At 55.5% G+C, this 26,845-nt stretch overlaps 2 protein-coding genes across 2 annotated transcripts; one reads left to right on the forward strand and one right to left on the reverse strand.

Moving 5' to 3' along the window:
• Positions 1–2,645: 2,645 nt before the first annotated feature.
• On the reverse strand, positions 2,646–5,172 carry PpBr36_10242 (uncharacterized protein; the record flags this gene model as incomplete). The annotated part of the gene is made up of 8 exons (XM_029897355.1): positions 2,646–2,940; positions 3,019–3,058; positions 3,136–3,368; positions 3,468–3,507; positions 3,587–3,656; positions 3,750–4,036; positions 4,657–4,723; positions 4,816–5,172. The coding sequence occupies 8 exons, from the start codon at positions 5,170–5,172 to the stop codon at positions 2,646–2,648; spliced, it is 1,389 nt and encodes a 462-aa protein (XP_029744244.1).
• Positions 5,173–6,793: 1,621 nt separating this feature from the next.
• On the forward strand, positions 6,794–26,611 carry PpBr36_10243 (uncharacterized protein; the record flags this gene model as incomplete). The annotated part of the gene is made up of 4 exons (XM_029897356.1): positions 6,794–15,881; positions 16,026–25,948; positions 26,036–26,181; positions 26,281–26,611. The coding sequence occupies 4 exons, from the start codon at positions 6,794–6,796 to the stop codon at positions 26,609–26,611; spliced, it is 19,488 nt and encodes a 6,495-aa protein (XP_029744243.1).
• Between the last annotated feature and the right edge of the window lie 234 nt (positions 26,612–26,845).

Consider the following 26,845-nt stretch of genomic DNA (forward strand, 5'->3'; position numbering starts at 1 on the left):
TAATTAGGATTGGGCCGATAGTCAAATTCCAAAATGGTTGAGAGCAACAGAGCCAGGTAGGAAATTGGTTTCGTTACAAAAGTGAAACGCGAGGCCGACGAAGCGTTTTTTGTTTGTCGAGTTTATATTTCCTTCGATGTCGACTATGGAAAGCCACACAACGACCAGTTGCCCCATTGTGTGAGGGACACCACTTGATTTATACTGTTATGTGAAACCCAAGGTCAAAGAAGCTAAACGCGTCAGTCGAAATAAACACAGACACTACAACAAAAGTGGCCTGCTAAGTCTGAAGCCCTTGTGAACTTTAACATAAAATGAGACAAAATTTGTAAGGCATTCCAAAACCTGCCGCAGGGGCCCACTGGGCCCCTCGGGCCAACATTTACCAAAAGCCCACGGCCTGCGGCTTATTTGCACGCTGTGGGGCATATGGTTTTACACACATTTTAGCCTGAGAAATATAAAAGCCACAGTAAAAAAGCCACGGGTTCGTGGGCTTTTGGCACGCGGGCCTTTACTAAGCTTTTCGGGCTCCCGTGGGTGGGTTTTGGAATGGCTTAGATTAAAGGGACGGGAGGATGCTAGCAAGTACGGCGCAACACTGGTAAATGAAAGCCCCCTTACTTTCTGGTGTTATGGTAGTTAATCTATGTCTGATTATTGCATATGCATACTGTTTATCGCATAGGGAGCTAGCTCACTCTAGTCACGCATTATTTTTGGATCGTGAGTACAAAGTCTTGATCACGAAAACTTATCATAGAGCAAAATAAAGAGGAAATTAACAATCCAGTGGATTCCAACAATCCCCATGACCTTCATGTTATGCAAACGCGTGCTTTCACTGCAACTCGGAATAATAATGGGCGATATACACCGGGGAATGGTAATCACTTTTTAGTTTCTAGGTAGCCGTTACATGATTCCATAGACGGGCGGGTAATAAAGCTTGGCTATGAATATTTTGATGATGAATTCAGCTTGACAATACCAACTGACGTGCAGAAATAAAGTGATCTATAAAAGCAACAAGCTGCCCTCCAGGTCGAGTGGAGCCGTTCTCATTGGTTTTCCTATCCCCCGTCCTCTGCTAAGGCAATCTTACTATGAAGCCCATTCTTGAAACGAGAAAACAAACACTGATTAGCCTGTTTACGCAAACTCTCCTCCACTGGAAACCATCTGGCAGCAGCTAGAATGACTTCCTCCATTTTAATTTGCTCAATTCTTATCACCACCATGTTTGTGGCTGCGAAGAAGACACGGATCGACAAGTGCAATCCCAAATAAGTCTATGTATTCTTGAGAAAGCAATACGACATAAGGGAGGAGCCAGCAGCTTCTGTTTCAAAGAGTCTTTTTGAAGATAAATAAGCTTGCCCTGTTGGCAGAAGACTGATTATAATAAGTTTGTACAGAGCGATGATAATGATAGTGGATGGCTTTCTGCCATTTCAACAAATGTTGATTCTGATCAGCAACGAACATAGTAATAGTAATTGGTTTCGGAGAACCAGTTTGGAATGCCATATTCGGTAAACAGTATTTATTTGCGTATATGAAAGACCCCCGACCCATTTTTGCTTGTGGGAAGACTAACCGTTACTACCAGGCGCATATTGAAAGCATTAAAATAGCAGATCCTCCTCACGAAGCCCTTAAGCTCAAAAAGAATTACTGACACGCTGGAAAATTTCGTGCAAAGGCGGGATTAGCGAGATTTTTGCGCAACCTTAGGTTTAGCCTGGCTGTACAGCACATGTCCAAAAATAACGCAACGATCCCAAAATCCAAAGAACTGTAAATTTTTCAACTTGTAAATTAAAATTAATCCCGAATACAAACAAATAAAAAAAACACACAGTTATGATGAAAAAGCTTTTACATACTCTATATTAATATTGTAAATCTTCAGTTTATGGTACAAGTATATATCCAAATATAAACGAATAAAAGTTCAAAAAGAAAACTCTTATAATAGTGAATAAAAGTCCATATTGAATAGGTACTGTTCAAGTTTGAATAGGTTCATACTAATATTTTTCCTGATATTTAATATACAACCAAGTAAAAAGAGAATATTAAGCACATTTACTCCTTTAAATCTATGTTGGAAAGCTATGATTTTGTGAACATGGTAATTTATGGCGGGAATTGGGGATCGTTGCATTATTTTTGGACACAACTTCGATAGAATGGACGCAATTTGTAGAAACCAAGCAACCAAGTGCTGCATAAATGACCATCTCGAAAACACCAAACACAAGTGAAATAATATCTTCAGGTTCGCCATGATGTTACGCTTCTATTCTGTAGAACCAAAAGCTTCACATGACATCGCTCAAGGCAAACCATCCAATATGACGGTTATCGCGAGATTCAACACCATTGGGGCTTTGTCTCCACGATGGTTAGTTGCGCACTGGGCTAGTTCGGTATTTTCATCAGAAATGTCGTTTGTCTACTTCCAAAGAGTTGTTTTCTCGTCTGTTCAGGGATGATAGTAACAGAAATAAAAATTCGTATATCACTTGTTTACCCCTAATCTGCCAATCCATTCATGTAGCTTCCATCATTCCCCGTCAGTCTGTCCAGTTTCATCAACTCCCAAAATCTCACCTCTCCGCTCCTTCATACCAACCTTAGGCATACGTTTCATCGGGCAATTTCAACCCATCGTGGATCGAGGCGCCCATCAGTCGCCCGCCATCCACCGTCAGCAGCGCGCAGTTGGTGAAGCCCCCCGCCGCGCTGGACAGCATAAGCACCGGACCTACAATCTCCTCGGGCCTGCCTGGTCGTCCTGCAGTTGAGCGCATCGCTGCTTTGGCCGCCACGTCACCCAGCCCCCATCCGTGCTTGTCTTCGCCCGAGGGCTGGCCCGTCATTTCCGATGGGAACACGCCCGGGCAGATGGTGTTGACGCGGATTTTCATCCTGGAGAGATAGAATTGGGGAAGATGGGTCAGGCGGGGTTGCAAAGGTGGTTAGTTATGTTGGAGGGATAGGACTCACGGGTGGAGGCGACCGGCGAGCAGTTTGCCGGTCTGTATCGCTGTCGAATGTGCAGATTTTGTCAGCGGGTTGATGGCGAAGGGCATTTTCACGGTCCGGGACGGGTGAGGTACTTACCAGCCGCCTTTGAAATGCTATAAGTTGGGAGACCGAGCACCCTTTGAATGGACAGGCCTGAGATGGACGAGATGATGACGACGTTGGGGTCAGCTGCCTTCCGGAGGAGAGGAACGCAGAACGCAGTCATGAAGTAGACGCCGTTGACATTGACTGGGAGTATGATTGCTATTAGCTGGCTGAATATGTGGTCGCGGTTCGTCACACAAAACATTTCCCCTATAATTTGACACCTACTGGCTTGGCTGATGTTAAAGTCTTCACTAACACTGGTTGTCAGTGTCATATCGCCAAAAAGAATGCGTTGATGGCGTTTTGGTAGCGAGACTCACTCGTCAACACCATTGAGGAGAAGATCCTCAACATCATCGGCTACAACAGTGACTCGAGATTAGTATTTGATCATTAAAAACCAAGACTGGAATACGATATTGCCGACGAAACTTCCTACGATTGTTGTGGTCCTTGGGCTTTGTTTTCCACGGCCGCAAGATACCGGCACAGTTGACGAGAGTATCAATCTAGGCATTGTGTCAAATTCCCAATGGCGCGTAAAATCAGTCAGCTCGATCGGATTTCAGCCAAATTCCCCCGCGCTGAACGAACCAGCTCACATGATCCGCCGTCTCCCCAACCGCATCGGCAATCTTTTGACAGCCAGCCTTGGTGCCCACATCGCCCTGTATGACGCGGACATTACCCTGGATTTCACGCGCCGCAGCTTCCAAGACGTCGAGCCGTCGGCCGACAATGTAGACGCGGGCGCCGTTGACGGCAAAGCCCTCGGCGATCGACCGCCCGAGGCCTGTCCCTCCACCGGTGACGACGACGACTTTTCCATCGACCGAGAAGAGGTCATTGACCTTGAGGGAGACGTGCGGGGCGCAGCTCGGGGTGGGATCTGCGGCCGCCATCACGTGTTCTGGACAGAATGTTTCTTTTATTTTCTTTTCTTTTTACCTTGGGATGCGTGGTCGTTGAAACTCGAAACGGAGTGGTGATGAAATTGACGGGTGAATCGCTACGGTTATGAAATTGTCTTCGTATGTGGCTGTCAACTTTTGAGTGTGTAGAGAGGGAAATGGGACCCAAGAGGTTTTAGTTTTGGCTGCCTCTTGGCATCGATGACGTGGTTCGGCGCCCGAGGGCGGCAAGCCACCCAGTTAATGCCGTCGGTTCCTGTCACCTACTCCTGCATTGCTACAAGTCCCGTGCCTTGCCACGTGCGTTTTGGAGCAAATTATCTTCCTAGATTGATTCACAGGATGTTGCGACGGTAGCCATCTATGGACCTTTAAATGAAACAGAGACATCCTCTTAGCGTCCGCGTGGGAATGTCCAAGTCCGGCACGTATTGTAGGCGGCATGGATAAGGCACCCCTGGTCGCAAAATAAGTCAGGTACGTAATAGTGTAGACGATCTCCGGATCTGGCACTCCGACCTGCCAACACTTAATAATAGTGCATGATCTACAGATCTGCAAACGACCGCGGCGATCGATTACAAGTTGACCTTTGTACAGCTCCAGATCGTCTCGGTGCCGCCTGCCGCCCTCTTCGATCCCCACCAGTTCATTTTCGCGCCAGTCTATGACAAGTCAGGTCGAGAAACTGAACACAACAAAATGACAGAGAAAGGAAAAAAAAGGGGGAAAAAAAACGACAAGAAAAGAAACTCACTTTAGGCCCCCAAATCCCATCAACATCCAAACCCCCCTCCGCCCGCTGCGCCTTCTTCACCGCAGCGGTCGTCTTGGGGCCAAAGTCGCCGTCGACGTCCAGCCCGGCCGCATAGCAGCGGTTCAGCGCGGTCTGAAGCGTCGAGACGCCGTTGCCCGTAGCCGAGTCCTTGAGAATGCAGCTGCCGCCGCCGCTGATGGCCGGGTACTTGGCGACGAGGCCGTTGGCGCGGCCCTGGACGTTTTTGGATGTGTTGCAGTAGCCGTCAGCCCTGGATAGGAGAGGTTGGGATGGGAAGGCGGCTGTTGGCAGGGCGAGCGCGGTGGCTGCCACGGCGAGCAGGCTGCTGAGATGCATTGTGGGGGGAGTTGGCTTGATAGTTGCGAGATTTGATGACTTGGTCTGGACTACTCAGAAAAAAAAAATATTCAGAACATCACCGGCATGAGGAGATATTTATACATGTTTGCTGTCGGTAAAAATGCGCAATTTTGATTGTATTGCATCCATATCAAACGGGTGATTGATCCCACAAATCCCCAATCATGGCATTCTGGTTCCCTGCAGCTGAGGTTGCATAGTATTGAAAGAATAGTCCCACGAGCCTGAACCAGATAAAGATCTCGTGTAAGGTACCCGAGCAGTTTCTCTTTTGGGTAACCCCTGCGATGCACTTGGGCCATTTCGCTCTAGTGCTGTTTTGATAACACTCAAAATAGGTTGCTGCATTCCATTTTGCTTGTTTGCGCAGGTACAACTATCTTATGCAGGTCCTGGGTGTGAACAAGGTCGCTAAACGCGCACCCAGTTGCCGGAGCGATCTAGACCCACGAGGACCAACCCCCCCTTTTTTTTTTTTCTTTTTTTTGGCTTTCCTCTTTCTCAACCGCATGTCCCGCTCACCTCGACTCTGCCAGCTGAAAAAAAAAGAAGAAAAAAAAATAAGCTGTAGCTGAAGTTGAGTTTATCGTGGCGATTGGCATTTCTTAATTGTACTACACTCCATCAAATAGACGAAGAAAAGGATTGGCGGGTTAGCCGTGGATGGTGTTTTTGCGCGGCCCGCCGAGAGCCGGTAGAGGCAGCTGACAAAATGGCATCGCAATCCAGAACAGGGATGACAGCTACCGGGAGGTGAAATAAGGTTTCTCCCCGGCGCGGAGAGGAGACTAGTTAGGTAGGTACACGATTGGCGCGGGGCACGATCCGAACAGGTCGCGATCTGGGACCCCTTTTCCAAGCCCAGCAGGCACTAGCCCCTACGGCAAACGCCGCTGCCTCCAGTTAGACCCAACGGGACTTTGGGTGTCTCTCTGTCATCGGCTTTCGCACTCTATCCCCCACCTCCCAAGCGCGCCTTTTTCTTTGGTATGATATCGATGACTTTTTGGGTTGGCGTTGAGGTTTGTTCCTAGTTCGCTTCGCGGCCAAAGGACAGAGAAAAAAAAAAAAAAAAAAAAAAAAAAAAAAAAAGTTGGGCCCTGACTGTTAAGGTTGTACTAGCTGGTTCAGCGTGATGGTCCTCCATGACGAAAGGCGCCGTCCTACCCGTTGGCGATTTACTGCGGTACATGTCGCCACAAGCCGTAAATGGTTGATTCCAAACGGTCGGATTGGGCGATGAGATCACGGAGTCTAGGCCAAAAGTACGCTTTTATGCCCGGTCGGTTTGCTCCGATATGGTAGCTGAAGGATGACGATGACCAAGCATCTCTTGGTGGATGGCGTCAAGGCTCCTAGCTCGGGCTTCACCACTTGTAAACGAGAAATCTTGACTATATAATGAGGCAGTATTCTCTCATCCAGAGATCCATGTGCCTCTTGTTAAGTTGGTTGCCAAACTGTACTCTTTTCTGGACGGGGTGAAAAGTCCTTCTGTGTCCTTCAAAACCTCAGCATTCATCCACACAAGACCCCTTTTCTACTTTGAGTTCTTCTTTCTTTTCTGTTCGTCTTGTTCCAAGTTCAGATTTTCAACATGCTTCGTGTTTTCTTCACAATATACCTCCTCCTTCTATGCAAAGTCCTCGCTAGCTGGGGCACCGGTGGATGGGGTCACGGCTGGAGGGATAGAAACCACAGCAGCAATGGCTGGGGTGGTTGGAGAGGATGGGGAAGCCCGAGAATCACACAGGGAGGAGCAAGTCTAGGAACACCACCCGCGGATGAGAGTTCCAAGACGCTGAGTCCGCAAGAAGTTATCATCCCACAGGGTGCTGCGCAGACGGCTAGCCCCCAAGAGGTTGCTGTGCCTGTCGTTGCTACACAGGACAACACCATCGAAGTACGGAGTCACCAACCCGAGAAGCCAACTGCTATCCCGGGAGAGAAAGATGAAAAATGGGCAGGCAGTTTCTGGTCAGCTGGGAGCTGGTGGAGAGGTCCTCCCTGGGGCAGGGGAAGACATGGAAAACACAACAGACCAGAGCATGACAGCCAGCCGACGGGAACCGCAAAAGCCATTCCTGCGGCTCCTTCACTCTACACCAACACTTCCACCGCGGCTACAAACACCTCAACCGCGTTCACGAACACTTCCACCGCGCTCACGAACCAGACTGTCAACTTTACAGCAACTGCTACGGAAACGGAAGACACTGCATCGATCTTGACACTGACCCTAGAGACCGAAACTCCTGTTCTGATAGTCGACGAGTCCGATGCCGTCAGCAGCGATGCCGCCCAAGAAACAGCCGACTTGTCCAACAAAGAGCGCCGTGCTCTCAACCTCCTGCCCATCGTCCCTCTCGTAGTCACCCCAGTGGTCGCCATTCCTGGCGTCACCCTCACTGCCAGCGTGGGGTTGGCACTTCAGACCTCTGCCGGACAGCTACCCGTCAGCTTGGGCCTCTGTATTGGTCTGAACCAGCCGGTCGGCTGCCCGGGCAACCCTGCGCCGGCAGCTACTTCCACTACTTCTCACAGCACAGCTGCTGCAAGTGTACAGCCAGTGGCGAATCCCGCGGTTTTGAGCCCGAGTATTATAACAACAACGCGCCTTACCAGTGTTGTTGCGCAGATCGGCTCCCAGACCGTGACGGTTCCAGCCATCATCGCCAGCCAGTCTGTGACATCCGTGGCGGTTCCTGCAGCGAGCGTCTCGCGGACGACGAGCGGCATCGGTCTCCCACTGACTTCGCAGGTCTCGGCCGTCCTCGCGGCCCCGGTCTCGGTGGTGACGGCGCTCCTCGGCGGCCTCGGCGGCCTGGGAGGCCTGGGCGGCCTGTTCCCCAACCCGGCGCCCACCACCGCGGCGCTCCCGACCACCAACCCGGCGGCGCTCGCCAGCCTGGTCAGCTCGCACGTGTCCGTACTCTCGGCTAGCATCTCGAGCGCCGGCGGCCCCGCAGCTCTGCCGACGGGCCTGCTCCCGACGCCCGTGGTGCCCCCCGCGCCTGCGGTCACGACCCCGATCAGCTCTATCGTGGCAGACATCTCCCGCGCGCTGTCGGCCGCCACCTCGCTGGTGGGCGGCCTGACGTCGCTGTCTGCGCCCGCCAGCATCGCCACGGCGCCGCCCGTCAACCCGACCAGTCTCGCGGTCGTGTTGAGCTCCCACCTCGGCAGCCTCTCGCTGCATCTGTCGACCGCAAGCTCGCTGCTTGACGTGGTCACGTCCGTCGGCGCGGCCGTGCAGACGGGAGCGCCGCAGCTCGGCGGTGGCGGCCTCGGCGGTCTTGGTGGTGCTCTCGGCGGCATCCTGTCGTCGGCCGCGTCCGTGGTTGGCAACATCGTCCCGACCGCTGCCCCAGTGCCTGCTGTTTCTGGGATTCTGTCGGTGGGAGCATCCATCGGTGGTGGCGGGGTTTCCGTCGGCGCAAACGTCCTCCCCACTGGACTGTCGGTTCCCGGGGTTCCTGTTGCTTTACCTTCTGGAACGCCCCTGGTGGGTGCCACTGTCGTTCTCGGCGGTGGCACCATCCCAACCGGAGTATCGGTCCCCGGGGTTGGAGCGCTGCCGGTAACCACTTCGTTGCCGCTACCTGGGGGTGGTATAATCCCGACTGGGGTTTCTATTCCGGGAATCGGTCCCGTACCGGTGGTCACTTCGTTATTGGGTGCTGGCGGTAATATTATCCCAACTGGGGTATCGGTCCCCGGGGTTGGTGTTTTACCCGTTGCAACCTCGCTGCCGTTAGGAGGTGGTGTACTCCCAACCGGGGTATCGGTCCCTGGGGTTGGCGTGCTGCCAGTTACGACTGCGCTACCGTTACCTGGGGGTGGTATAATCCCGACTGGGGTATCCATTCCAGGTATTGGCCCCGTACCCGTGGTCACTTCGTTATTGGGCGCCGGCGGTAATATTATCCCAACTGGGGTTTCGGTCCCTGGGGTTGGTGTTTTGCCCGTCGCGACCTCGCTGCCGTTAGGGGGTGCTATAGTTCCAACTGGGGTATCGGTCCCTGGGGTAGGCGTGCTGCCCGTCACGACTGCGCTACCGTTACCTGGGGGTGGTATAATCCCGACGGGCATTTCCATTCCAGGCATCGGACCCGTGCCGGTAATTACCTCGCTATTAGGTGCCGGCGGTAACGTTATCCCAACTGGAGTATCTGTCCCTGGGGTTGGTGCGTTGCCCGTCGCGACCTCGCTGCCGTTACCCGGGGGTGGTTTAGTCCCAACTAGCCCGACCGGAATACCAATCCCTGGGGGTGCTACAGTTCCAACTGGAGTATCGGTCCCTGGGGTTGGTGTGCTGCCCGTCACGACTGCGCTACCGTTACCTGGGGGTGGTATAATCCCGACGGGCATTTCCATTCCAGGTATCGGACCCGTGCCGGTAGTTACCACGTTATTAGGTGCCGGCGGTAACGTTATCCCAACTGGAGTATCTGTCCCTGGGGTTGGTGCGTTGCCCGTCGCGACCTCGCTGCCGTTACCCGGGGGTAATATAATCCCGACCGGTTTATCAGTTCCTGGTGGTGGTATAGTCCCAACCGGGGTATCGGTCCCTGGGGTTGGTGTATTACCGGTAGCCACCTCGCTATCGCTACCCGGGGGTGGTATAATTCCGACCGGTATTTCTATTCCAGGTATAGGACCCGTGCCCGTGGCTACTTCGCTGCTGGGTGCCGGTGGGAACGTTGTCCCGACCGGAGTATCTGTTCCAGGAATCGGTGTGCTCCCCGTTACGACTTCGCTGCCGTTACCTGGTGGTGGTATAATCCCCACGGGAATTTCGGTCCCTGGGGTCGGTGCAATCCCCGTGGCGACCTCCTTATTGGGCGCAGGTGGCAACGTTATCCCTACTGGAGTATCGGTCCCTGGGGTTGGTGTGCTGCCCATCACGACTTCGCTGCCATTGCCCGGGGGCGGTATAATCCCCACGGGTGTTTCGGTTCCAGGTATTGGACCCGTGCCGGTAATAACTTCGCTACTAGGTGCTATCCCTACCGGAGTATCGGTCCCTGGAATCGGCGTGGTGCCTGTGGTAACTTCCTTATTAGGTGCCGGGGGTAATATTATCCCAACCGGAATTTCCGTCCCTGGAATTGGCGCGCTGCCTATAGCTACCTCGCTGCCATTGCCTGGGGGTGGTATAATCCCAACGGGTGTTTCGGTTCCGGGCATTGGACCTGTGCCGGTAGTAACTTCGCTACTAGGTGCTATCCCTACCGGAGTATCGGTCCCTGGAATTGGAGTGGTGCCTGTGGTAACCTCATTGTTAGGTGCCGGGGGTAATATTATCCCAACCGGAATTTCTGTCCCCGGAATTGGCGCGTTGCCTATAGCTACCTCGCTACCATTGCCTGGGGGTGGTATAATCCCCACGGGCGTTTCTGTTCCGGGAATTGGAATCGTCCCGGTCGTAACTCCGCTATTGGGTTCTGGTGGCAGCATCCCTACCGGAGTGTCGGTCCCTGGAATCGGCGTGGTGCCTGTGGCCACTTCTTTGTTGGGTGCTGGGGGTAACATTATCCCAACCGGAATTTCCGTTCCCGGAATTGGCGCTTTGCCTGTAGCTACTTCGCTACCATTACCTGGGGGTGGTATAGTCCCCACGGGCGTTTCTGTTCCGGGAATTGGAATCGTCCCGGTCGTAACTCCGCTATTGGGTTCTGGCAGCATCCCTACCGGAGTGTCGGTCCCTGGAATCGGCTTGGTGCCTGTGGCCACCTCTTTGTTGGGTGCCGGAGGCAACATTATTCCGACCGGAATATCGGTCCCCGGTATTGGTGCGTTGCCTGTAGCTACCTCGCTACCACTACCCGGGGGCGGTGTTGTCCCCACGGGTGTTTCTGTACCAGGAATCGGAACCCTGCCTGTAATTACCTCTCCGCCGTTGCCGGGGGGCAATATCGTCCCAACAGGCGTGTCCGTTCCGGGTATCGGAATCGTGCCTGTGGCGACCTCTTTGTTAGGTGCTGGCGGCAACGTTATCCCAACGGGAATATCCGTTCCCGGGGTGGGTGTTTTGCCTATAGCCACCTCGCTACCGATACCCGGGGGGAACGTGATCCCGACTGGTGTTTCTGTACCGGGAATCGGAATCTTACCTGTAACGACCTCGCTACCGTTACCTGGCGGTGGTATAATCCCCACGGGCGTTTCCGTACCAGGAATCGGAGCCGTACCTGTCATTACCCCTCCGCCGTTGGCAGGGGGCAACATAATCCCAACAGGTGTATCCATTCCAGGAATCGGAGTCGTGCCTGTGGTAACATCCTTATTGGGTGCAGGCGGCAATATCATACCGACAGGTATTTCTATCCCAGGAATCGGACCGCTACCCATTGCTACCTCGTTAGTGGGTGCTGGTGGTAACATTATCCCAACAGGGGTTTCTGTCCCTGGGATCGGAGCAGTACCAGTTGTCACTTCATTGGCCGGCAATCTTTTACCAACAGGCGTTTCAATTCCGGGAATTGGAGTCGTGCCTGTTGTGACTTCGTTGCTGGGTGCTGGTGGCAATATTATACCGACAGGCATCTCTGTGCCTGGAATCGGAGCACTGCCCATTGCTACCTCTTTGTTGGGTGCTGGTGGCAACATTATTCCAACTGGCGTCTCTGTCCCTGGGATCGGAGCGCTGCCCATAGCCACTTCACTGTTGGGTAATGTTGTACCAACAGGTGTCTCTATTCCGGGCATCGGAGTCGTGCCTGTTGTGACTTCGTTGTTGGGTGCTGCTGGCAATATTATTCCAACGGGTATCTCTGTGCCTGGAATCGGAGCGGTGCCAATTACCACATCTTTGTTGGGTGCTGGTGGTAATATCATCCCAACAGGGGTTTCTGTTCCTGGAATCGGAGCGCTGCCCATTGCCACTTCGCTGGCCGGCAATGTCTTGCCAACCGGACTCTCTGTCCCAGGGACTCTTGGAGTTGCTCCAACGGGAGCGCCGCTGGGGGGCGCACCTGGCTCTGTCGGGGGCAACATCGTCCCAACTGCGGTATCAGTCCCTGGAATCGGTGTGGTGCCGGTGGCTACCTCGTTGGTCGGGGGCAGCGTGGTCCCAGTTGGGGTGTCTGTTTCCGGAGTTGGACTTTTGCCAGTTGCTACCACAGTGGTTGGAGGTAATGTTATCCCGACCGGAGTGTCGATTCCCGGACTCGGCGTGGTGCCTGTCGCCACCTCCGGCCTTGGCAACGTCATCCCGACCGCAGTCCCGCAGCCCGGCTTGTCCGGCGTGGCGTCTTTGGCAACGTCGCTGCTGGGAGGTCTGACCTCGATCGCGGCTGGTGCAGTGCCCACTGGAGCACCACAGCCTGGCATCCCAGGCATAATCTCTTCTTTGAACTCGCAGCTTGGAAGCCTCACGTCGCTTGTCGCCGCGCTCCCAACGGAGGAGCCTGCAGTTTCTGGATTGGTGTCTGCAGTAGCCTCGCAGGTTGCAAGCTTGACGTCAGTTGTTAACAACATCCCCGGTGTGACGGCCGGGGTTGGGACTCCTGCGATTGGTCTCCCCTCAGTTGATGTGACTGCTGTTCCCACCGCTGGAGTGCTTCCGTCCGGCATCCCTGGCGTGGTCTCTTCGGTGACATCAATTTTGGGCGGCCTGTCCTCTGGTGGTATCAACCCAGTGCCCACAGGAGCAGGACTGCCACTTCCTGGCGTCTCGGGTATTTTGTCCTCGGCGACATCACTCTTGGGCGGCCTCTCATCTGCCGGCATCAACCCAGTGCCCACAGGAAAAGGACTACCACTTCCTGGGGTCTCGGGTATCTTGTCCTCAGCCACATCAATTTTGGGCGGGCTTCCTTCTGGTGCTGTCCCAGTGCCCACTGGAACAGGAGCGCCATTGCCCGACGCCTCTGGTATTCTGTCCTTTGCTACGTCACTCTTGGGCGGCCTGTCATCTGGTGGTGTCATCAACCCGTTGCCCACGGGAACAGGAGCGCCGTTGCCTGGCGTTTCAGGTATCTTGTCCTCGGTGACACCGATTTTGGGCGGACTACCTTCTGGTGGTATCAACCCGGTTCCCACCGGACAAGGACTACCATTGACAGACGCCTCAGCCATTTTGTCCTTGGCGACATCTCTGCTTGGTGGTCTGACCTCGGCGGGTGCAGTTCTCCCCACTGTCACTCCGCTGCCAGGTCTTCCAACTAGCCAAATCAACCTGCCTATTTCCGATGCTACCCGGGTGCTATCATCATTAACCTCTCTACTCGGCGGCCTGACGTCGGCGGGTGCAGGAGCTCTCCCAACTATCACTCCGCTGCCAGGTCTCCCAACTAGTCAGATCAACATCCCGATTTCTGATGCCACCCAGATTCTGTCGTCATTGACATCTCTGCTTGGTGGTGTCGCGTCTTCTGGTGCAGGAGCTCTGCCAACAGGCACCCCCCTGGCAGGTCTTCCAACCGGCCAAGTCAACCTCCCGATCTCTGATGCTACCCAAGCGCTGTCCTCATTGAATTCTCTGCTCGGCGGTCTGACTTCGGCGGGTGCAGGGGCTCTACCCACTGTTTCGCCCTTGCCAGGACTTCCAACTAGCCAAATCAACCTTCCGCTTTCTGACGCTACCCGGGCGCTGTCGTCGTTGACGTCTCTGCTTGGCGGTGTGACGTCTGCTGGCGTAGGAGCTCTGCCTACTGTCACATCACTACCAGGTCTTCCAACTGGACAAGTTAATCTCCCAATCTCCGATGCTACCCAGGTGCTGTCCTCCTTGACGTCCCTGCTTGGAGGTTTGACGCAGTCTGGTGGTGGCATTGCCGTCCCAACAGGCACGTCTCTGCCCGATGTCTCGGGTATACTATCCGCGGCGACGTCCCTCCTTGGAGGTGTAACCTCTGGTGGTGGCTTGCCTCTGCCGACAGCGACCGGGATCCCCACCATTCCTGTTGGTCAGATTAACTCGCAGCTTTCCGGCATCTCTGGACTCTTGTCTTCGGCCACCTCCATCATCTCGGAGATTACCGCTTCCGGCGTCCTCGCTGCACCGACGGGATCTGCACTCCCGGTCGGGGCGGTCAGCTCACAGTTGGCGGCAATTTCTGGCATTCTCTCTTCAGCCACTTCCCTGATCGGAGCTCTCCCCACCGGCAGCGGCGTTTTGCCCACGGGAACCCTCCCCATCGCCATCCCGACAGCGCAGATCGGCTCACAGCTCTCCGACATTTCCCAGTTCTTGTCGTCAGCTACATCGGTAGTGGGCGGCCTGCCGAGCGCCAGCATCGGTGCAAGCGTCGGAGGGAATGGTGCTAGTGTTGGCGTCAGCCTTGGCGGTGGCGCCATACCGACGAACATACCTGCTCCTGCGGTCTCGTCCCTTCTTTCCGCTGCGACATCTCTACTGGGAGACCTGAGCGGAGCCGGCGCGACTATCCAGGTCACACTGCCGAACGGGGCGATACAGAGCGTCACGGGCCTCGTAAACTCCCAGGTTGCCACCATCACCACGGATATCTTGGGCGTCCCGACCGTCTTGACCACGACGCGGGATCTCAACGCACAGCTGTCGGGCATCCTTTCAGCGGCCACTTCTATCCTTGGAGGCGTTTCGGCTCCGGTCCAGACGGGACAGGCTACGCTGCCGGGCGGGACGTTGCAGAGCTTGACTAGCCAGCTGGGCTCGCTATTAGCTACAGTCACCACACAGATCGGCGGGGTGCCAACCACTTTGACGGCCATCAACCTGCCCACTGGTCAAGTACTCGACCCTTCCGGGGTCGCATCGCTAGTTAGCTCATTGCTTAGCAACCCAGGTGCAATCCCGACGTCTGTTGTCGCTCTTCCGGGTGGGTCAGTTGAAAGCCTTACCAGCCAGCTGGGCTCGCTGTTAGCTACAGTTACCACACAGATCGGTGGCGTACCAACCACTTTAACGGCCATTAACCTCCCGACTGGTCAAGTGCTCGACCCTTCGGGAGTCGCATCGCTGGTTAGCTCATTACTTAGTAACCCAGGTGCAATCCCGACATCTGTTGTTGCTTTGCCGGGTGGGTCGGTTGGAAGCCTTACCAGCCAACTGGGCTCATTATTAGGTACCGTTACCACGCAAATCGGTGGCGTGCCAACCACTTTGACGACTCTCAACCTCCCGACTGGCCAGGCTGTCAACCCTTCGGGCATTGCATCGTTGGTCAGCTCACTGCTAGGAAACGCGGGTTCCATCCCGACCTCGCTGGCTGCCAACCCTTCTGGAGTTGCGTCCTTGGTCAGCTCACTGCTTGGAAATGCAGGTCCTATTCCCACATCCCTGGCTGCCAACCCTTCTGGAGTCGCATCCTTGGTCAGCTCACTGCTAGGAAATGCAGGCCCCCTCCCGACCTCTCAGGTCGTCAACCCTTCGGGCGTCGCATCGTTGGTCAGCTCACTATTAGGAAATGCAGGCCCTATCCCGACTTCTCAAGTCATCGATCCTTCGGGTGTGGCATCGTTGGTCAGTTCAGTGTTAGGAAATGCGGGCTCTATCCCGACCTCTCTGGCTGTCAACCCTTCGGGCGTTGCGTCCTTGGTCAGCTCACTGCTAGGAAGCGCAGGCCCCATCCCGACCTCTTTGGTGGCTAACCCCTCTGGAGTCGCGTCCTTGGTCAGCTCACTGCTAGGAAATGCAGGTCCTATTCCCACATCTCTTGTCTCACTTCCGGCGGGTGGGACAGTTGAAAGCCTTACCAGTCAGTTGGGATCACTCGTAGCCCCAGTTAGCTCACAGGTTACTGGTCTACCTACTGCCCTGCCGAGCCTCAACCTCCCCACTGGTCAAGCAATTGACCCTTCGGGAGTTGCATCGTTGATTAGCTCACTGCTCGTCAATCCAGCTCCTATTCCCACATCTGTTGCCTCACTTCCAGTAGTTCCAGTTGGGAGCCTCACCGGTCAACTTGGCTCTCTAGTGGGCACAATCACTACCAACATTGCGGGGACACCCACGATACTGACAGTCAATCTACCCACGGCGCAGATCCCCAATCCCACTGGGGCTTTGTCTTCGTTGACCTCTCTCCTTGGTAACCTGGCGCCTCCTCTGCCGACCTCGCTGGTCACGCTCCCAGATGGAACGGTTTCAACACTCACTGCCAATCTGGGTCAACCCGTCCCTACCCTAACGGCCGTCATCTCAGGTGTCCTGACGACTGTGGCACCGGTCAATTTCCCCACCAGCCTACCTCTCAACCCTTCACAGGTTCTGTCGGCAGCTACCTCACTGCTCGACAGCTTGAACTCTGCCTCTGTTGCCCCGGGCGGGGCCATCCAGAGTCTCACCAGCCAGCTCAGCTCTCTCATCGTCGCAGCGACAAGCCAGCTCTCGGCCCTGCCGACGACCATCCCGGCCGTCAACACCCCCATAAACTCGCCACCAAACATTGCCGGGCTGTCGTCTCTGGTCTCTTCGCTGCTCAGCAACTGGTACCCGAACACGGCCATTCCCAGCGGCGTCATCGACAGCTTCGTCACCAAACTGCTGCCCTATCTTGGCCAGGGGCTCTTGACCCCTGCCACAACCACGGCACTCCTCCCGGGAGGTCTTCCGACTACTTTGGCAGCCGTTCCTTCGCAGGTCTCGCAGGTCTCATCGCTGGTGACTTCCATACTCGCAAACGTCGGCTCGGCCACCGGGGTCCCCAGCAGCGCCATCCAGAGCATCATCAGCGAGCTGGGCCCGGCGTTGAGTGAAGCGGCATCCCAGACCCTTCCGCTGCCCACTGCCGTCCCCACCCTGCCCCTCCCGACGGGCCTGCCTACGCTTGCCCCTCCCACAAGCCTCCCTGCCGTCGGCCCGTCTGGAATCGCATCCGTCATCTCGTCCGTGGTTGGCGGTCTCCCCCTGGCCACGAGTGTTGTTACCCTACCCGACGGCACGGTGCAGACCGTGACAGGTCTCGTCAACCAGCCCCTCGCGACCGTCACGACCCAGATCGGGGGTATTTTGACAACGCTCACCGTCGGCGGCCTGCCGGGTGTCATTTCCTCGGCTGGCTCGTTGGCTGGAAGCCTGAATGCCCTCCCGCCGTTGGCTACTGGTTTGACGACGCTTCCTAACGGCGTCGTGCAGACTGTTACCGGTATATTGGGCAGCCTAACTGGTAGCGGCGGCGGCTTGCCGTTGGCAACCGGAGTAGTGACCCTCTCTGACGGCACCGTTAGAACAGTCACCGGCGTCATCAACAGTGCCGCTGGGGGTCTGCCGCCAGTAGCCACCGGATTGACCACGCTCCCTAACGGCGTTGTCCAAACAGTCACGGGTATACTCGGCAGTGCGACCGGAACTGGCGTCTTGCCGATAGCAACGGGACTGGTGACCCTATCTGACGGTACCGTTAATACGGTCACTGGCATTATCAACAGCGCCATCGGTGGTCTGCCACCAGTAGCCACCGGATTGACCACGCTCCCTAACGGCGTCGTCCAAACCGTCACTGGCTTGCTCGGCAGCCTAACCGGAACCGGCGGCTTGCCAATAGCGACCGGACTCGTGACCTTGTCTGATGGCACCGTCAACACGGTTACTGGCATTGTCAGCGGTGCCGTTGGAGGTTTGCCACCAGTAGCCACCGGACTGACCACGCTTCCTAATGGTGTTATCCAGACGGTCACCGGCCTATTAGGCAGTCTAACCGGTACTGGCGGTCTGCCAATCGCAACTGGAGTGGTGACCTTTACTGATGGTACGGTTAGCACGGTCACCGGAATCGTCAACAGCGCCGTCAGTGGTATTTTACCTATAGCGACGGGTGTGACGACACTGCCTAATGGCGCCGTCAGCACCGTTACCGGCATTGTCAACAGCGGCAGTGGTATTTTGCCCATAGCGACGGGTTTGACCACGCTGCCTAATGGTGCCGTTAGCACGGTAACTGGTATTATCAACAGCGGCGGTGGTATTTTGCCCATAGCGACGGGATTAACCACGCTACCTAATGGCGCCGTCAGCACTGTCACTGGTATTTTACCCATTGCAACGGGTCTAACAACGTTGCCCAATGGTGTCGTTAGCACGGTGACTGGTATTATCAACAGTGGAAATGGCATTATACCCATCGCGACAGGTGTAACAACACTGCCGAATGGCGTCGTTAACACCGTTACCGGAATTATTAATAGCGGTAGTAGTATTCTGCCAATTGCCACCGGTTTGACAACATTGCCCAACGGCGTCGTCAGCACTGTTACCGGCATTATTAACAGCGTTAACAGTATTCTACCAATTGCCACCGGGTTAACGACATTGCCTAATGGCGTTGTTAACACGGTAACCGGTGTTATTAATAACGGTAACAGTATTCTACCAATTGCGACAGGTTTAACAACACTGCCCAACGGCGTCGTCAGCACTGTTACTGGCATCGTTAACAGTGCTGGCACTGGTATTCTGCCGATTGCAACGGGCTTAACAACACTGCCCAACGGCGTCGTTAGCACTGTTACTGGCATCGTTAACAGTGCTGGCACTGGTATTCTGCCGATTGCAACGGGCTTAACAACACTGCCCAACGGCGTCGTTAGCACTGTTACTGGCATTGTCAACAGTGCTGGCACTGGTATTCTGCCGATTGCAACGGGCTTAACAACACTGCCCAACGGCGTCGTTAGCACTGTTACTGGCATCGTTAACAGTGCTGGCACTGGTATTCTGCCGATTGCAACGGGCTTAACAACACTGCCCAACGGTGCAGTTAGCACGGTTACTGGTATCGTTAACAGCGCCGGTAACAGTATCCTACCAATTGCAACAGGTTTAACGACGTTGCCCAACGGTGTCGTCAGCACGGTTACTGGTATTGTTAACAGTGCCGATGGTGGTGTTTTACCCATCGCAACAGCATTAACGACATTGCCCAATGGTGCCGTTAGCACAGTCACGGGAATTATTGGTACGGACGGTAATGGTGTTTTGCCAATCGCGACAGGTTTAACGACGTTGCCTAACGGTGCCGTTAGCACGGTTACCAGCATTATTAACAGCGCCGGCGGCAGTATTTTACCGATTGCAACAAGCTTAACGACCTTGCCTAACGGCGCTGTTAGTACAGTTACGGGTGTTATTAGCACCGCCGTTGGTACTCTTCAACCTGTGGCAACTGCCTTGACGACATTGCCCAACGGCGCCGTCAGTACAGTGACGGGTGTTATTAACACAGCTGTTGGTACTCTTCAGCCCATAGCTACAGCTTTGACGACATTGCCCAACGGCGCCGTCAGTACAGTGACGGGAGTAATTGGTACGGGTGGTGGTCTTTCACCCGTAGCCACCGCTTTAACGACATTGCCTAATGGTGTCGTCAGCACAGTAACGGGAGTTATTGGTACGGGTGGTGGTCTTTCACCCGTAGCCACGGCAATAGCCACTCTTCCCGGCGGCATTGTTACGACGGTCACTGGTGCACTTGGCAGCAGCTTGACTGGCGGCGCATTGCCAGTCGCAACAACAGTGGTCACCCTTCCCGGTGGTGCGGTTCAGACAATAACCGGCGTGCTTGGTAGCTTGACTGGTCTACCACCTGCCGCAACTGGGTTGACTACACTCGGGGACGGAACAGTCCAGACGGTCACCAGTCTACTCGGTAGTGTGGGAGGAGGACTCCCGACAGGTGGCAGTGTCGGCACAGCCGTACCCGGAGTAACACGCCTGACAACCCTCGGCGATGGTACCGTGCAGACGCTCACGGGTTTACTTGGCTCCCAGTTGGCCTCGGTCACGACGCAAATCTCTGGTCTGCCCACGACGATTCCTACCAACGGTGTTCCCGGCATCTTGTCGTCTGCAACTTCCCTCGTGCCAATTCCCACGGGTCTGACGACTCTTCCTGGCGGCAACGTCCAAAGCCTCACAAGTCTCTTGAACTCTCCGACTGCTGCGATCCCTACTGGAGTTTCCAACCTGCCAGGGCGGCCTGCCTTTGCCATTCCCGGGCTTTTGGAGGCCATCAACTCAATCATCCTCGCCATCACGGCAATCTTGTCAAGCCCCGGCGGTCTGAGAGATTTGCCCAGGGACGATGTCTCCAGGATCATAGGAGCGGCTACTTCGCTGATCGGCGGTCTCACGGGCATCTTGCCTGCACCAACCGCCGTGACCACTTTACCTGGAGGCGGCGTCCAGACCTTGACCGGTGGTGTGATTACCAACGTCGCCAGTGTCACCACCGCCATCGCAGGAGTCCCCACAACTTTGGTTACCAGCCAGGTCTTGAGCGTCGGCGTACCAAACACGAACCTTCCGGGGGCCGTGGCATCCATGACTTCGTTCTTGGCCAGCTTGGCATCGGAGCTGCCCACGCCAACGGGCTTGACTACACTAGGTGACGGGACTGTGCAAACGGTTAGCAACGTCATCGTCACGCAGATCGCCACATTGACCACGCGAATCTCGGGCTTGCCCACCACGTTGGTCACGAGCCAGGTCATCAGCGTCCCGCCTGCAAACACTAACCTCCAGTCAGCCATCGCCTCGGCGACTTCTTTGTTGGGAGGTTTGACCACCAACTTGCCATCGGGAACAACCATCGCGACGCTTTCAGATGGCACTCTGCAGACCTTGAGCGGCGGCCTGGTCACACAGATCGCCACCCTCACGACCCGGGTTTCCGGCGTTTCCACTACGCTAGTCACCAGCCAGATCATCAACATCCCGGTTCCCAGCCAGAGCGTGGATTTCACCAGCCTCCTCTCGTCCGTGAACTCGCAGCTGGGGAGCTTCACAGCAAACCTTCCGCTGCCCACGGCGACCCTCACCACACTCTCTGACGGAACGGTGCAGACCGTCGGCGGCAACATCATCACGCAGACCGGCCTCGTCACGACCCAGATCTCCGGCGTTCCTACCACCTTCGCCACCACCCAGCTGTTGACCGTGCCGCTGTCCAGTGTGCCGGCGCTCGTCGCCTCGGCCACGTCCTTGCTGAGCAGCCTCACTGCTATCCAGCCCCTGCCGACCAGCGTGACCACGCTACCGAATGGGGTCGTCAGCACCGTGACGAGCGGGCTCGGAGCGCTCCCGACGCAGATAGCCACGATTACAACTGCGGTCAATGGAGTGCCCACGACCCTCACAACGGCGCTGCCAGGAGTGGCCAGTTCGTTAACCTCGCTCGTGGGCTCCCAGGCGACGGCACTGCCTGCAACACTTACCACTGTCATCAACGGGGTGCCCACTACGATTATCAACTCGGGACTTCCAGGAGTAGCCAATACAGCTCTGCCTGCAACGGTGACCACTGTCATTAATGGAGTGCCCACCACTATTGTCAATTCAGGGCTCCCTGGCCTGGTCAATTCGTTAACCTCTCTAGCGGGCTCACAGGCAACGGCACTGCCTGCAACACTTACCACTGTTATCAACGGAGTGCCGACTACTATTGTCAATTCAGGACTTCCAGGAGCAGTCAATCCGTTGACTTCGCTCCTTGGCTCACAGGCGACAGCCCTCCCTGCAACACTCACCACTATTATCAACGGAGTGCCGACTACAATTATCAACTCGGGCCTTCCGGGTCTAGTCAGTTCCTTGACTTCGCTCGTTGGTTCGCAACCGACAGCTCTGCCCACCGCCGTCACCACCGTGATCAATGGAGTACCGACCACAATTGTCAATTCAAGACTTCCAGGAGCAGTCGATTCGTTGACTTCGCTCCTTGGCTCGCAGGCGACAGCCCTCCCTGCAACACTTACCACCGTGGTTAACGGGGTACCAACCACAATTGTCAACTCAGGGCTTCCAGGAGCAGTCAATTCGTTGACTTCGCTTGTGGGCTCCCAAGCGACAGCCTTGCCTGCAACACTTACAACTGTGATCAACGGAATACCAACCACGATTATCAATTCTGGACTTCCAGGAGCCGTCAATTCGTTGACTTCGCTCCTTGGTTCGCAGGCGACAGCCCTACCCGCAACGCTCACCACCGTGATTAACGGAGTGCCCACTACGATTGTCAATGCAGCGACTGGTCTACCGGCAACGTTCACTACTGTGGTTAACGGAGTGCCGACCACGATTGTCAATGCAGCGACCGGTTTGCCCGCAACCCTTACGACTGTTATTAACGGAGTGCCCACTACGATCGTTAACTCGGGACTTCCAGGGGTAGTCAATACAGCTTTGCCTGCAACGGTGACCACTGTGGTCAACGGAGTGCCGACCACGATCATCAACTCGGGACTTCCAGGAGTAGTTAATACAGCTCTGCCTGCAACAATAACCACTGTGGTCAACGGAGTGCCTACTACGATTGTCAATGCAGCAACTGGCCTACCCGCAACCCTCACCACGATAATCAATGGAGTGCCAACTACGATCATTAACGCAGCGACTGGCTTGCCCGCAACGCTTACCACTGTGGTCAACGGGGTGCCCACCACGATCGTCAATTCAGGGCTACCGGGCCTCGCCAATTCTTTGACCTCTTTTGCTGGATCACAGGCGACCGGTGTACCCGCAACCCTCACCACTGTTATTAACGGAGTGCCCACGACGATTGTCAATGCAGCTACTGGTCTGCCCGCAACGCTTACCACGGTAATCAATGGGGTACCAACTACAATTGTCAACGCACCTACTAGTCTGCCCGCCACTCTCACCACTGTTATTAACGGAGTGCCCACGACGATTGTCAATGCGGCGACTGGCCTACCCGCAACCCTCACCACTGTTATTAACGGAGTCCCTACGACGATTATCAACGCGGCTACTGGTCCGCCTGCAACGCTTACCACGGTAATCAATGGGGTGCCAACTACAATCATTAACGCAGCTACTGCTTTGCCCGCGACAGTTACCACTGTGATCAATGGGGTACCAACTACGATTGTCAATGCAGCGACTGGTCTACCCGCAACAATTACCACCGTGATCAACGGAGTACCAACTACAGTTGTTAATTCAGGCCTTCCCGGCGGAGTTAACTCTTTAACCTCTGTCATTGGTTCACAGGCTACTGCTTTGCCCGCGACAGTTACCACTGTAGTTAACGGAATACCAACTACAATTGTCAATGCGGCAACCGGTTTACCAGCAACGCTCACCACCATTATCAACGGCGTACCAACTACAATCGTCAATTCAGGACTTCCGGGAGTAGTTAACTCTTTAACCTCTGTTGTTGGTTCGCAGGTTACAGGTCTGCCCGCAACAGTCACTACCGTAATCAACGGAATACCAACCACAATTGTTAATTCAGCAACCGGTTTGCCGGCAACAATTACCACCATTATTAACGGAGTGCCAACTACAGTTGTCAATGCGGCAACTGGCCTGCCAGCAACACTCACCACTATTATCAACGGAGTGCCAACTACAGTTGTCAATGCGGCAACCGGCCTGCCGGCAGCACTCACCACCATTATCAACGGCGTACCAACGACAATCATCAACTCAGGACTTCCGGGCGTAGTTAATTCCCCCACCGCTCTTGTGGGCTCACAGGCTACCGGCTTGCCCGCAACTCTCACCACCGTCATCAACGGCGTGCCAACAACTTTGGTCGTCCCGCAGGGATCCGGAGTCGTCGGCACTGCCACTTCTCTGCTCGGTCCGGGAGCTTCCCAGTTTGCTACCATCACAACCCTGATCAACGGCTTGCCGACGACCCTGACCTCGCTCATCGCTGCTCAGGTCACTGCGATACCCGCCACTCTGACCAGTGTGGTGAATGGCGTGCCTACCACGGTGACAACTCAGCTGCCTATTCCAGTCGGCTCCTTGACAGCCGCCGTCGGGTCCCAGGCCACCGGTCTGGCGGCCACTTTGGTCACTGTGGTTAACGGTGCGCCTACAACAATAATAACACAACTGCCGATTCCGATCGGTTCCTTGACATCGGCAGTCGGGTCGCAGGCCACAGGACTGGCAGCAACACTAACCACTGTAGTCAATGGCCTGCCCACAACGGTAACAACACAGCTGCCCAATCCAATCAATTCCTTGACATCGGCAATTGGATCCCAGGCCACTGGGTTGGCAGCCACGCTGACCACGCTCGTGAACGGTGCACCCACAACGATAACAACACAGCTGCCTGGCCCTGTCGGTTCGTTGACATCAGCGGTGGCATCTCCAGCCACTAGTCTAGCGGCAACCTTGGTCAGTGTGGTCAACGGCGTGCCCACAACAGTAACGACGCAACTGCCTGTTCCAGCCGGTTCCTTGGCATCGGCGATCGGATCGCAAGCCACTGGACTGGCAGCAACGCTAACCACCTTGGTCAATGGCGTGCCCACGACGATAACACAGCTGCCCGGCCCCGTCGGCTCCTTGACATCAGCAGTGGGATCGCAAGCCACTGGATTGGCGGTGACGCTGACCACTCTCGTGAACGGTGTGCCCACAACCATCACCAGTCAATTATCTGGCTTGGTTGGATCCTTGACATCCCTGGCCGGCTCACAAGCCACCGCCGCTGCTGGAGCCACCACCGCAGCCCCGGGCGGCGCCAACGCTGTTCCGACACAGGGACTGGGCGGTATCCTGGAAATCCTCTCGTCCCTCCTCGGCGGTGGTGGATCGCCAGCGACGCTGACCGCCATCATCAACGGACAGCCGACAACCCTGACGATCAACCCCCGTCCGACCGTTTCCGGCAGTCTTTCCGCCGCAGTATCTCCTCCTTTGGCTACAAACTTGCCCGGCTCCACAGCCTTGGGTCCCAATGGCGGACTGCCAATCAGTACAGTCACCGCAGCCGTCACGAATGTTGTTTCGGGCGTTACGCAGACAGGACTCACCACACAGACGATCCCGGCGACCGGCTCGGGTCTACCCACGGGTCTACCTACACAGCTATCGGGACTCCCAACAGGCGGCGCAGGGTCGCCTGTCCCAACCTCACTCGGTGGAGTCGGTCTCCCGCCGCTCGGAGGTCAATCATCGGGCGTTGTCCCTGTCGTGTCTACCATTGTCACCCAGGTGTCTGGCCTGCCGGTGACCTTGGTATCAACCTTGATCCCGACTCTTCCGCTGCCCACAAGTTTAGCACCGTCTTCACTTCCTTCAGGATCAGGAACCGCCGGAGTGCTCCCAACTTCAGCCATTGGTGCTGTAGTTACTCAGATATCTGGGGTTCCTGTCACCCTGTTCCCGACTAGTTCACTGCCTACAGGTCTAGCACCCTCTTCGCTTCCTTCAGGGTCAGGAACTGCTGGAGTGCTCCCGACCTCGGTTAGTGGTGCTGTGGTCACTCAGATATCTGGGGTCCCTGTTACTTTGCTCCCGTCATCGGTCAGTGGTGCTGTTGTCACTCAGATTTCTGGGGTTCCTGTCACCTTACTACCGACCTCGGTTAGTGGCGCTGTTGTCACTCAGATATCCGGGGTCCCCGTCACCTTGCTCCCGACCAGTTCGCTCCCCACAGGTCTAGCACCTTCTTCCCTTCTTTCAGGATCAGGAATTGTCGGAGTCCTCCCAACTTCAGTCGTCGGCACCGTGGTAACTCAGATATCTGGAGTCCCGGTCACCTTGACCACCGCCCTGCAAAGCTTGCCGTTACCGACCACTCTTCTCACCTCTTTGCTGCCCAGCCTGTCGAGTCAGCTCGGCCTGCCGGGAGCAAGTGGTCTGCCTGGTGCAAGCGGTCTGCCTGGTGCAAGTGGCCTACCTGGCGCAAGTGGCCTGCCCGGGCAGCTTCCGTCCCTTACAGCAATCGTCAACCCAACTTCTGTCATTGGAGGCCTTCCCGGCGCTTCAGGCATTGTTCCACCGGGAGGTCAACCCCAACCTGGTGGGTCCGGTCAGGTGCGACCGCCACCAAAGGTAAGAATCATACTCAAGAGCATTCGGCTCTATTCGTCCTCCCATTCTGAATCGTCTGCTAACAAGCCCAATCATCTCGCCCTGTAGGTCTGTGCAAACACAGGACTCGAGATCCTGCAGACCACCATCCCCGTCGCCGGCCTCGGCACATGGGTGGCCAGCGGCGCGGCTGGCTTCGTCGACGCGGGTTCCGATCCTGCCTTCCCATTCGTCAGCAGCACTAGCAGATATCTGTACGTTGCCCCCTCCCGAGACCAACCACACTCGTCTCGCTCCATATCATACTCTACCCATACAGAAACTGACCAAATCTCTACTCTCTCCGCAAACAGACGTCTCGTATCTACATCAGGCGCCACAGCGTCACTCTCGCAGTCCATCACCCGCTCCATCACCGCCGACACGCTCACCATATCCTTCGAGTGGGCATTCCTGGGCTCGGCGACCGGCTGCACCCTGTACGCGACGGCGGGCGTGCACAGCAGCTGCGTCCGGCCGTCGTTCAGCGGCGAGCGGGGTACGCAATCCGTCACCTTTTCGACGGCCGGGTTGGGAGTCAGCGTTGCCACGGTTGGGCAGCTGATCAACTTCTCCCTGTCTTGTAGTGCGGGAGGCGGCTCTGGTGCTGTCCTGATTGAGAATTTGAGTTTCAGGGCTTGTTAAAATCGTCTCGGTGTGATTCCTCTCTTTTGTTTCTTTCCTTGATTATTCTGTACTTTTTTCGATAGGCCGCATCAAAATGCAAAAATAAAAGTTTCTTTTGTTGAAAGTTACAACATTCATCAAGATGTCTAGGTATGGTGGACGATTTCAGGCAAACTGCCCTTTCTTTTTTTTTTTTTTTTTTTTCTTCCCCGCAGCACTGAGACACATTTCTCCTTTCACGGACAACATCTT

The sequence above is a fragment of the Pyricularia pennisetigena genome (genome assembly GCF_004337985.1).
Source record: "Pyricularia pennisetigena strain Br36 chromosome 4 map unlocalized Pyricularia_pennisetigena_Br36_Scf_9, whole genome shotgun sequence".
Classification (NCBI taxonomy): Eukaryota; Fungi; Ascomycota; class Sordariomycetes; order Magnaporthales; family Pyriculariaceae; genus Pyricularia; species Pyricularia pennisetigena.